Consider the following 12,641-nt stretch of genomic DNA (forward strand, 5'->3'; position numbering starts at 1 on the left):
ACGCTTTACAGAAACACTCGGTACCAGAGTTGACACCAAGGACCAGTGAGTGCTAATCTTAGGCCCACGGCTGTGTCTCACCAAGAGAGACGGAAGCAGACACTCGACTTCGGCTCCTGCTTCAACACCAGATTTGTCCATAAACAGAAAACATGAGGATAATGAAATCAGAGGAAAGGACATCTCCTTCTCTAGTTCATGGCTCTCAAAAGCAATTTAAAAGCAGGGTCCTATTAGGCTTTGCTTGCAGACCGGCCCCTACACATGGCTAGGGTGGTGGGAGCCTGGCTGAGCACTTCTGGGGCCCACGAGGGCCTAGAGCTCATGCCCCTGAGACAGCACTTGTGGTCAGTCAACCGCATCACGGACTTGCGACCAAGGCCAGCCCTAGTGCAGCTGTGTTACCCTGAGGGACATCTCAAACTCCAGACGTCTCACACACACACACAAAACCTGGTCTCATCTGGCCTTACAGGGTCTGGTCTGCAGCCAGAAGTAGCAGGGTAAACCGCCACAAGGCTGAAATTCATCCCTACGAGTTGATCTTAGTCCTCAGCACTCACTGTTCGCTGTAACCGCCTCTCACACCTCACCTTCAGCCTAGGGGAGCCCAGCGATGGGGTTACTGAGTCTCTATCCCTCCTCCCCAAACCAGTAAGTGAGGCCTGAGTTCTGTCCCTGAGGGCAGAAAGGACTTGTGACTGAAGCAGACAGACCCCGGTGCTCTGCACAGGGTGGGGAGCGTCTGCGGCGCTTCTGGCAACAGGAGCGGCTAGAATCGTATCCAGTCTTCTGACCAGGACCTCGGCAGACTGGGGAGGACACTTCCAGGGGCCCGGCCAGTAAGTTTTCAAACACATTCCATAATGGTCTACAAGACGGTTTAGAAAAAATTTATTTGAACATATGAAAAGAAACTTTAGGGAATCCAATAAAACAGAGAAGTTCCTCTCCTCGGTGCTGGGGTCACACTCACAGGACTCCCTGACCTGTACCAAGTGCTGGGTGCAAGCTTGCGATGCCAGTGGTTCAGCCTTGCTCCCTGAACTGTGGGTGTGGCCTGTGTCTCGGTGGGATGCAGCCCACCCGCGGGGAGGAAAGCCAGGCAGGTGGGCTCGGCGATGCTGGTCCCCCATCCATGCCCCTTGGCACAGGTTCAGGGTGTGCGTCTGCAACGACACGCTGGACCACAGGCTCACGGTCCTGGCAGCTTCTAAAGGTGCCCACGCAGCTCTGCAGAGGGCTGGGCGATTTTCCTTTTGTTGGTTGCATCTGGACTTTTACAGATGTTGACAGGGAGGAGGTGCCTAGATGCTGATATCACTGAACTTTGGCACCAACCGGATCCTGTGGTGAGGAGGGGTCGCCTCGCCGCCCCCACGGCCTCCTCTCTGCTCACCACCCTCTCCCGGGAAGGCTTCCTCCAAATCAGGCGCGGAAGGCACGGTGCCAACTCGGCAGTTCATGGAGCCAGGCTAGTGGATGGGCCTGAACGGGAAGGTCATGCCTGAGATGAAGGTGTGCCCAGGGTGCGTGGGCAGGGCGGGGTGGGCAGCTGGGTGGGCTGGCACGGCCCCGTAGCCCAGTGGGGGCGTGTGGATGTGGGGGTAGAACCCAGGGGGAAGCCCCGTGTGGGGCGATTGCTGCACGGGGCCCGAGATCACCAGCTGGAGCAGGCTGCGGAGACAAGGAGAGGGGTTAGGGTGCGCCGGCTCCAACCGCGCCACCTGCCTGCCGAGGGCCACTGCAGGGAGGCGGCAGGCGGCTGACGGCACCAGGCCCCTGGGTGAGGAAGGCTGTGTGCACAGGAGGACGGAGGGGGTGACCTGGAGGCGGTGGGATGTGGACTGGAGGGGCCCGGAGAGGGAGAGGCCACAGTGGCAAATGCCAGGACCCTGTCCACAGTGCCAGGGAGCAGGGGCCCTGCGGTCCACAGGCGCTCCAGACACGGCCTCGGCGTCTGTGGTTCGGGGACAAGCGCGGATCAATGTCTGTTTCGGCCTCAGCCATCCATACCCGGGGGGTCGTTGTGACGGAGGAGCCACAGCAAAAAGGACGGAGGGCCACGCCTCTCCGAGGCATTCCGAATGGCTGAGTCCCAGCTAAACGCCAAGCACAGCCACAGGCGGCTGGCCCTGGACGTGACCCTGGCATCCAGCGTCCTGAGGTGGCCCAGGCCTGGACCCAGTCCTCAACCACTCTCAGGGGCCCCTCCCATCCCACTCCCACCCCCAGGAGCCTTAGTCCTCCCCTCCTCAACTTCCTTCCTCCTGGGTCTGCACCCTCCTCTCTGCAGTTCAGGACGTCCACAGCCTCTGCCTCCAGGAAGTCCTCCTGAATTCAATGTCACCTCCACTGCTGGCCCCTTCTGGACCCCCCGGGAGAGGCTCCTCTCTTTCCTCTTGTCCTCTCTGACCCGCCCTCCCCTCCCAGCACAATTAGCAGGGCGTCTTAACTTCCTCACCACCTCTAGCTGGGCCGCAGGGACTCAGCCTAAAACCAATCCCCTCTTTCGGGACACAGGCTTCCTCCCCAGCCCCGCTCCCCTGACCTCTGCTCTCCCAGCCTCACCCCAGGGTCTCCACTGTCTCACCCAGCTAGGGAATCCTGTCTGCCAGGGCCCCTCTATGCCCCTCAGCGTCCCTGTCGCCCAGGGCCACGCCGTCCCCTCACATGGCCCTGCTCCGCTGCTGGAGTATGTCCAGTGGGACCACTTCATTCCCCTAGGAACCAATGCATTTCATCCTCTCTGTTTCACCCCCCAGACGCCTGCCCGGAGCCCCCCGGCCCCTCTAGCCAGCAGCCTGGGGAATAGCCTCTGGCCCATCCTTTGACCTCAAGTTCAGCCTGCGCTCAGCCGGTCACACCTGCCTGCCCTCCCAGGCCCCGGCAGGGCTGATATCGTGCCCTGGGCAACTGGGCGCACACACTGTGCAGTGGGGCCACCAGGCACGCTCATCTCTGTCCTCACTGCCTGCCAACAACGGCCCTGGAGCCCCACCATCCGTGTTAAAAACCAAGGGGAAAGAACATTCCTCCGTACTGAAAAACCCTCGGAAAGAAGATTAATCATCCAACTAACTTAACTTGGCCATTCTCATTCCTGTAAACCCGCCCACCCGCACGCTGCGTTCAGCTATATACATTTACTGTTTTTAGCAAAGACGCACAATACTTTGGCCACCTGATGCGAAGAAATGACTTATTAGAAGAGATCCTGATGCTGGGAAAGACTGAAGGCAGGAGGAGAAGGGGACAACAGAGGATGAGATGTTGGACGGCATCACTGCCTTGATGGGCATTAGTTCGAGCCAGCTCCAGGAGTTGGGATGGACAGGGGAGCGGGTGCTGCCGTCCATGGGGACGCAGAGCTGGACGCGACTAAGCGACTGAACTGATCAGCGCCCACGCTTCCGATGTAACGTTACCAACTTCCTAAGTGTCCCTATGGATGGGAGGGTGAGGTTGCTTCCAGCTTCTTTGCTACTAGTGATACTGCCTTTGCATGAAACAGCTTTGTACACACAGTTCTTTGCTTCTTGGATTCAATGAAATTAACCTGACTCAGAGACACACCTGGGTTACAAGGTGATGGGAGACGGGACAGCAGCGAACGCTCCTTAGGTGCTTCCTGCCTATCAAGTGCTGTGCAACCTGCTTCTTCTGTGTTCACTCAATTAATCGTCACAAAAATGCCATGATCGGGAGCAGGGCACGGGAGGCAGGGGGGCCCCGAGGGAGGTGCCATGGTTTTCTCGATTTTACAGAGAAAACGAAGGGGGCGAGAACGTGCCTGAGGCCATATAGATAGGCAGTGGCAAGGCTGGAATTCTCCCCAACAGCTGTGTGACCACACGGTTCCTGCTCCTCACCACTTTTACCACGGCCTTCCCCCAAATTAGGACAAGAATCGCCACCACTGAGGGGGAGACGGCCATGCACCATGGACAAGGAACTCTGCAAACGCCAGCTCGTTTAAACCTGACTATGACCCTGGAGGCACGTAAAGCAGTGGAGGGGGAGACGGAGGTGACAAGGTGGCCCAGCGTCACTAAAAGCCACAGGCAGAACCGCACTCGGAACCTGGTCTGTGCCACCCAATGTCAGGGCACTGGCCTGAGCCACACGCTGTGGCCCAGGGCCATGTCCCTGTCCTGCCTCCCTAAGGGCTGTGCCACTGTAATGTCACCAATGGTGACACAAGAGCACGACGACACACACCCACACTGACTTTGTCAGTGATTAAGGACACTCAGGGGCTTCCCCGGTGGCTCAGACGGTAAAGCATCTGCCTGAGTGGCAGGAGACGAGCAGGAGATGCAGGTTCCAGCCCTGGGCCCGGAAGATCCCCGGGAGCAGGGAATGGCTGCCCACTCTAGTGCTCTTGCCGGAGAGTTCGATGGACAGAGGAGCCTGGCAGGCCACAGTCCATGGGGTCGCAGAGAGTCAGGCACAACTGAGCGACTAAATAACAACATCAAAGGACACCCCGGCTCACTCCAGCTTCTCCACTGACGCTCAGCAAGACGGCCGTTTTTCTCACCCTTCCGATGGACGCTCTGCGGGGGCTTCCTCGCCGGCGGGTTACGCTACCACATCCACCTCCTCCCTACACTGATCATCAGGGCCTGGGGGGATCCCTTACACACAGAAGCCCTAGACCCTGCTGACCAGCTCTACCCAAGGAAGCTAGGACAAGGGGTCCACCCTGCCCTGCACACCCCCCACCCCTGCCTCTACCCCCACGCCAGCCCAGCCAGAAGTCTGGGGAGGGCACTTACTTATTATGAGGCAGCCTGGAGCACAGGGTCCTCAGGTCATCTGAAATTAAAGGGACAGACAATTAAGGAACAGCCAGCAGACGACAAGGGGAGAAGCTCCCGGATGTTCAAGGCCGCCGGCGGGATAGTCACAGTGCCTCGCTCTCATCTATCACTGCTCAGAAACTGGGTTCTCGTTTTTCTTCCGTATTTGCTTTAACACAACAGGCCCCCAAGAGAAGACATCACTTAGGAAAGGGGGCGGCTCTGCTGAGGACCCATCAGATGGGTGGGGAAGGGCCCAAAGAAAGCGGATCAAGGCTAAGAGGGAGAAATGAGGCACACGGGTCACCCGTGGGGCTGCCGTCAAGGGCTGGGAGCCGGCAGTCAAAGAGCAAAGGCGGGCATGTCATCAACACCAGGTCATGCTCCCGGGCGAGTTCCAGCACTGAACACAGGAGAACTGAGGAACCCCCTAAACAGGTGATGGGAATGTTTCCTGCACTCGATCGTGCGTTCCACTGTATATAAATTATGCCACAAAAGAAAAGAACTGCACAAAAAGATTCCCTTGGAGGAAGGACATGAAGCTGTTATTATCCACGCTCTGGAGGAGCCCCAGGTCTGAGCACAACAGCCAGGAGACACCGGGATGTCTCACCGCGGGGTTCTACCTGGAGGCATCCTGGGACTTCTGCCCTCCTCCCTGCAGTCACCAAGAGGCAAGACGTTTTAAAACCAGAGGAAAGAAGTCCTTGTCCACGAGCCCCTATTTTCTGTTTGTTTTCTTTTTTCAATTCTTTTTTTAGGTTTTTTTTTGGGGGGAAGCCCCTATTTCCTTCCCCAGAGGGGGTGGTGGCCCCACCCCAGGGGGCCCGGCCAGCCATCACCCACCTCTCGTGCACAGCAGGGCCCCGGAGGCCATGGCCACCTGCAGAGCCTGTGCGAGCCGGTCCAGGGCGAGCTCGATCTCCTGGGAGGCGTTGAGGGGGTTCAGTTCGTCCGCCAGCCTGTTCACCTCCTCCACCAGCGGGACCATGTGGTCAAAGAGGACGAGCCCCAGGCGGCCGTACAGGTTCTTCTCGGTCAGGTGCGCCTGCAGCATCAGGAGCACCTGCAGCACGCTCAGGTGCAGCTTGGAGTACAGGAGGTGAGAGTCCCGCTCCGCCCCGCCCGAGTCCTTCGGGACTTTGGCGGCGACATGGCCATTGGCTAAGGGGGTCTTCTTCTTCCTTTTGTGAGCCAGGGGGGCCTTCACGCACCAGCGGATCAATCCAGTGAGCGGCGTGAGCTCTAAAAATCCTATCGGGAGGTTGGCGGCAATTGGAGTATTCAGGAAGGTGATGAGGATCAACCTGGGGTCCTCCAAGATCCAGTTGACGATCATCTCAAGCAGGTCCAACGGAGGGAGGAGATCGTCTGCAAACAAAGATGCATTCAGAAGGGTCCTCGGGGACAGGAGGAGACGGGAAGATGGACCTCCCAGCTCACAGGACTCACCACCCGATTCCCTGTGCCTCTGTCCTCTCCCGAAGATGGTGTACCTCTGACTCCTCTCCTGGAACAATCCCTCCTGAGGGCTGGTTCTCACCTGACTCAGCGTCCCAGGACCCTCAGCCTGGCCACGGCAGGGCTCCAGAAACATGTTAAGTCGAAAATTCCCAAGAACTCCATTATGCCTTGAAGATTCCATGTATCAATTTAAATGAATCCACTCTCTGTATCTAGGGAGGTTTTATTCCATTGGAAAAGACCCTGACGCTGGGAAAGATTGAAGGCAGGAAGAGATGGGGCCAACAGAGGATGAGATGGTTGGATGGCATCACCAACCCAATGGACATGAGTTTGAGCAGACTCTGGGAGATGGTGATGGACAGGGAAGCCTGGTGTGCTGCAGTCCATGGGGTCGCAAACTCAGACACGACTGGGCGGCTGAACAACAATAACAATCTATATCTAAAACCGCTGCCACACCTCCTCCCTCCCCTGGGAGTAGGTTTCGTCCGTGTTTGGTGACCCCTGTGGTCTATCATGTGCGGTTAGCCCGGGCCCTCGTGGACGACTCCTGCTGTCTGGCGCCAGGATCCGTTCAGACGCTGAAGCAGACATTCAGCGCCAGCCCTCACTTCTGCCACCAGTTCATCACCTCTGTCACTGAACAGGTTCGGTGACCGTTATGGTGGCCTTCAGGGAGCAGCTCAGAGTCCCGACAGTGATCTGTCCACTGCTAATGTCAGCTGCCAGCCCCTGCCTAAGCTAAGCCTGGCTTCCTGTGATCCCCAAGATCTGGGACATTCCACAGCAAAACAGAGAAATTATAATGACAAATGCTGACACTCATTCTGAGTTAACCACGTGCCAGGCACCAGTCTCCTTCACACGGATTAACTCAACCCTCAAACAACTCATCTATTATACAAAGGATAAGGAAGCTGAGACACCGAGATGCGAAGTCATTTCCTCCAGACTCACTAAAAGTACATGGTGGAGCGACTTCTCCGGCAGGCCAGGGATTAAGACTCCTCCCTCCCAGTGCAGGGGGCCCGGATTGAATCCCTCTGGTCAGGGAAGATCCCACATGCCGCATGGCGTGGCAAAAAAAAAAAAACAAGTACATGGTGGGCCCAGGCCTGACCCCAGGGGGCTTTTAACTGCGAGGCGACACCACCTATCCTGGGATGGCAGCACACTGCCCCTGGGCTATCTGTGAGCACAGCAGCAGACCCCCGGCCTCTCGTCCTTGGGGCTGTGCAGCCTTCAGCTCATGACAAAGCTAAGGCTGACGGAGTCCCTGCCAGGCTGCTGTGGTCCAGGGCCACGTTTGAGAGCGGAGAGCTGGGGGGAGTGAGCCCCACATCGGTGTCAGCTCCCTAGATGCTCTTTCACAGGGGCCACTGGCCTCTGCCCTAAGATTATCTGCTGTTTTGTGAATGAGCCGCCCATTCCCTGCTGCTATGAAATGACGGTATCAGGAGGCAGCAGCTGTCTAGGAGTTGGACTTGGCAAGGTAAACACTGGTGACTGAGTCTGTCCCCTTGACTTCCCAAGACGTGTCCGTCTGGGAAATGCCAAGTCCCAGGCCCACTTTTCCAGCAACCCAGCCCCTCCCCAGCCCCGCACACACCTCAGCTGAGGCATCTCCAGAGCCTGAAGGCAGTGTGTGTACACATGCTGTGTACACATGTGCTCTGTGTACACACGTGTGTGTACCTGAGGAGCCCATCTCCACAATCTTGCTTCGGGGAGACCCGAGTTCTCTGCACCCATCGGGCAAGAGGGTGTTCTCTTTGGTTAGGTGAGCTCCTTCCATTTTGGGGTTTTGGAGGTGGAAACGCCCCAGGTAGGCCTTTCCGTTACCCGAGCGCTGGCCGCGGCAACTGCTATGCTGCTGGCGGACCCCATGCCCGCCCTCTGGGCCACCGCCCTGCAGCTTGTGATTTTCGTGGCTCCAAACTCATCGTGTTACACACATACAAACACAGAGAGCTTCTTGTATGCCAACCACACCTTGGCAGTGGTTTAAAAAAGAAAACAGACATCACTGACATATCAGACTGGCAAGCTGACCTAAAAGAAAAATGCCCCGTCTCATGTCCGTTCGAGCACACGAGTGGTCTTCTGTGAACACTCTTTCCTTCTCCACATGTTAATTAATCCATTTATTAATCCAATGTTAAAACCAATTTCTGTTCTTGTTGCCCTGGAGTAACTGATGAAAGTGCAACTGCGATGCTGTGAACTTGCTTTAACTAAATCTTTCCTATGAGAAGACAAAGGACCTGAACACTGTTGCCAGCTGTTAAGCGCTCTTGGGACGCCTCTCTGGAGAGGGCCAGGAAAGGTGCCCTGCCATGGCAGGGTGCTCGCAAGTCCAGCCACCCATCCCAGACACCAGACCCTAGCTTGCTGGGCTCTCTGCCACTTGGACTGTTCAGAGTCAGCCAGATGGGATTCACTAAGGAGAATTCCCCATTAGGAAATCCCAGAGATCTAAGTAACCCATGCCTTTAGCTTTTAGCCTGAAATAAAATATACACTGCAGAGGGAAAAATAAAAAAACAAAGCATTTGCTGGCTGGGTGGTCAGTGTACATACCACTGGCAATCAGCTGAAGCTGTTTTGAGTGCAACAACCTGTTTAAAGTTTACCTGACGACAAGTCGTACAGTGCGGTGACAGAGGTGATGAACTGGCAGCAGAAGCGAGGGCTGGCGCTGAATATCTGCTTCAGTGTCTGAACGGATCCTGGCACCAGACAGCAGTAGTCGTCCACGAGGGCCCGGGCTAACCGCACACAATAGACCACAGGCGTCCGCTGGAAAGAAGCCACAGTCCATGTAACTAGAGGTGCGGAGCGCCAGCAGACGAGCAACCATAAACATACAGTGAAGATCAGAACCGGCAGGACCCCTCCCAGGAAGGGAAGATGTGACCAGCTTACTCAGAAGCAGGGACTGGCAAGTGAAAGCCTGCAGACCAAATCCTTCCTGCCACCTGCTTTTGTTTTATTCAAACACAGCCCTGCTCCTGCGCCACAAGGGCAGAGCTGAGTAGGGGTGACAGAGATCACAGGACCCGCAAAGCCTAGAAGGTTGACTGTCTTGCCCCTTTACCTGAAAGGCCTGCTGACCCCTGCTTTGAAGTCTACTTGGGAAAAATCATTCTTGACTTCAAGTGGGGAAATGACCGTTTTTGTAACCCTACAGGTAAGACTCTAAAGGTAAAAATTAACAGTTGGCATCACTTTGATGTGCTTTAGGAGAGTCTGTGAACTGTCATGTGACTTACAGCAGCACTCTATCAATTTTTCTTACAATCTTCTCCTAGTACAGGTTCCTACATCACCACCCTCCGGTCCTTTGGCCCTCCTGGTCAGATGCCAACCTGTAGCCACATTCAGCAGTTGCTCAGGATGCCAGTTCCAGGGCTGAAACAGGGCCTGGGTGTCAGGGTGTTGGCAGGGTGTCAGGCCAGGCTGTTCATTCAGGCACTAAGCCAGCCATCTCTTACACCTTTCCTCGGAGGAAGCTGCAGCGCATGCCACTGGGTGTCAAACCCTGACCCAAGCCACAAGACCCTTTCCCGTTGTTAACATCTGCTTTCACTTTGCTAGAATGCCAGCACAACAGCACCGCAAGAGATAAATGCAAAATCACAGGATGAATTTCAAGGCGCTAAACTTAAGCTAGGTTGCCAAGGGATAGAGGTTATCTCGAGGTTAAAGACAACACGAGAGATGAGTTCAGGGGCCCCAGAAATCAGAATAGTGACAATTAAGGTACATTTCACTAAGATTTACCTGTGTGCTACAAAGAACAATATGTATTTTTACTAGCCAAATGTTAAAGACTAATAAGATCACAGGAAAAAACATTGAGATAAATTTTTTAAAAACACAAATGTCATCAAGTCCTTGGGAATGAGGCAAGTTTGAGAAACTGAATGTGGTAAATTCTGTTAACGTAGCTGCTGCTGCTGCTGCTAAGTCGCTTCAGTCATGTCCAACTCTGTGTGACCCGACGGCAGCCCACCAGGCTCCCCCGTCTCTGGGATTCTCCAGGCGAGAACACTGGACTGGGTTGCCATTTCCTTCTCCAATGCATGAAAGTGAAAAGTGAAAGTGAAGTCGTGTCCGACTCTTTGCGACCCCATGGACTGCAGCCTACCAGGCTCCTCCATCCATGGGATTTTCCAGGCAAGAGTACTAGAGTGGGTTGCCATTGCTGAGGACCACGTTAATAAAAATTTTGAGTTAATAATACTCTAAATGGATTAGGAATTTTTCAACAACTTTGAGTAACAAAAAACCAAAACAAAATAGATCTTCCAAAAAACTACCTAACACAATCTACTGTGCATGTGTGTGAAGTTGGCTTCAGTCGTGTCCGACTCTGTGTGGCCCCATGGACTGTAGCCCCCAGGCTCCTCTGTCCATTGGATTCTCCAGGCAAGAATTCTGCAGTGGGCTGCCATTTCCTCCATCAGGGGATCTTCCCGACCCAGTGATCGAGCCCATGTCTCTTATGTCTCCTGCATCTGCAAGCGGGTTTACCTTATTTCCCCTTAGATATTTAAAAATACTCTAGAAGGCTTCTATGTCCATATCCATTAGAAGAGCAATCAACTTAGAAGTGGCACTCTGGAACAACTCATAGGCTTACCGATCTAACTATAAAAAACAAGAATACTGGAGTAGGTTGCCACTTAAGTTTTCCAGGGGATATTCCCCACCCAGGGATCAAATGTGTTTCCTGCATCTCCTGAACAGGCAGGTGGGTTTTTTTTTTTTTTTTAACTGAAGGATAATTAATGTACAGAATTTTGTTGTTTTCTGTGGATTCTTTAACATAGGGGAAAAAATTCTCTAGAAACCAAAGTGAAAGTCACTCAGTCACATCTGACTCTTTGCAACCCCATGGACTGTATAGTCCCTGGAATTCTCCAGGCCAGAATATTGGAGTGGGTAGCCGTTCCCTTCTCCAGGAGATCTTCCAAACCCAGGGATCAAACCGAGGTCTCCTGCATCGCGGGGGGATTCTTTACCAGCTGAGCCACAAGGGAAGCCGGAGAATACTGGAGTGGGTACCCTATCCCTTCTACAGGGGATCTTCCCGACCCAGGAATCGAACTGTGGTTTCCTGTATTGCAGAAAGATTCTTTACCAACTGAGCTATGAAAGAAACATCTTCAGAGACTTGCAGAAGTACCTGGAGCCAGGACGCTGCACACTCCAACACTGGGATTCGACACACAGCCACTGCCATAGAGACAAGTTTTCCCAACAAGCTCATCCGGCTGTCATCCGCTTTGTTCCCTTGGGGACTGAAAAGGGATGAAAAAATAATCTGCCGGACAGAGTCCTTGGTTTGCTCCTGGAAATAATTGCACATGATTTCAAGAAGTTGGAGCTCCTGCAGTGAATTTAATCTCTGTAAAACAAATCCGGGAGAAGTGGGGAGAAATGAAGTGTATTAATTAATTCACACGGTAAGAAAACACACTATTTAGGGAACTTATCACCTTCCTAAAGCCCGGGTCCCACGGAGTAGAACTAGATTGTTAAACGTAGGGAAATGTCCCTCTGCGTCATTATGCATCACCCTGTGGGATTCACGGTGACCTACGGTCTCTTCCTTTAACAAAACCTTGGAGACGTGGGGGTCACACACCCCGTAAAAAGGGCAAATTGGCAGCTGCTGAAAGAACCAGGCCAAGGGCTAGGGCAGAGCCGCTGCTCCGAAGGGAGCTCGCGGTGTGGTCTACGCTTGTCACCAGGAAGGGAAGAAGGGAAGAAGGGAGCCGGGGTTCACGGATCGGGGCGGGGAGCCTGCCGGCCGCCCGGCGCACCTTGGGCTGCGCGCCGCGCTCCTTGGGCACCTGGAACACGAACTCCTCGAGCAATTCCACGGGGCCCTTGTCCACGATGGGCAGCGGCGCGCTCTGCAGCTGGCTGCTGAAATAGATGTCCAGGTGGTACAGCACCTCCTTGGCGGCGCTCAGCGCGTCGCGGCGCAGCAGCGAGTGGCGGATGTCGCTCATGGTGCGGCCGCGGCGGCCGGGTCGCCGGGAGCGCCGACGGACTTCCGCTCCGGGGCCCCCGCGGACGCGACAGCCGCCGCCGCCGCCGCCGCCGAGACAAAGAGGCCGCGGCCGGGCCTCCGCCCGCCGACCCCGGGCCTGCGCCGCGACACCCCCCGCCCGCCGCCGCCGCCGCCCGCTCGGGCCCGCTCAGGGGGCCATCGCTGCCCCCGCCGGCAGCCGGCGGGCACCACAGCTGCGCGTCGACAGCGCCACCGACAGTCCTGTGAACCAGACGCCGCGGGGCCGCGCTGCAGCGGAGTCTGAGCGCGGCGACGGCGGCCCGCAAGGGCCAAGCGCGGGC

At 55.5% G+C, this 12,641-nt stretch overlaps 1 protein-coding gene across 1 annotated transcript; it reads right to left on the reverse strand.

Moving 5' to 3' along the window:
- Positions 1–884: 884 nt before the first annotated feature.
- Positions 885–12,331, reverse strand: INTS15 (integrator complex subunit 15). The gene is made up of 6 exons (XM_052635808.1): positions 12,107–12,331; positions 11,467–11,688; positions 8,909–9,074; positions 5,655–6,179; positions 4,782–4,821; positions 885–1,677 (listed from the first exon to the last, which is right to left on the reverse strand). The coding sequence occupies exons 1-6, from the start codon at positions 12,296–12,298 to the stop codon at positions 1,476–1,478; spliced, it is 1,347 nt and encodes a 448-aa protein (XP_052491768.1). The 5' UTR covers positions 12,299–12,331; the 3' UTR covers positions 885–1,475.
- Between the last annotated feature and the right edge of the window lie 310 nt (positions 12,332–12,641).

Source organism: Budorcas taxicolor, chromosome 2, assembly GCF_023091745.1.
Source record: "Budorcas taxicolor isolate Tak-1 chromosome 2, Takin1.1, whole genome shotgun sequence".
In the NCBI taxonomy this organism is placed as follows: Eukaryota; Metazoa; Chordata; class Mammalia; order Artiodactyla; family Bovidae; genus Budorcas; species Budorcas taxicolor.

Bases quoted from the DNA above. Each gene is read 5' to 3' on its own strand.
- INTS15 (XM_052635808.1), bottom strand. From the start codon at position 12,298: ATGAGCGACATCCGCCACTCGCTGCTGCGCCGCGACGCGCTGAGCGCC. The intron at 4,822-5,654 runs GTGGGTGATGGC...CTTTAATTTCAG, and splicing joins GGCCCTGCTGTGCACGAGAG to ATGACCTGAGGACCCTGTGC. The intron at 1,678-4,781 runs GTAAGTGCCCTC...TTGTCTCCGCAG, and splicing joins TCCAGGCTGCCTCATAATAA to CCTGCTCCAGCTGGTGATCT.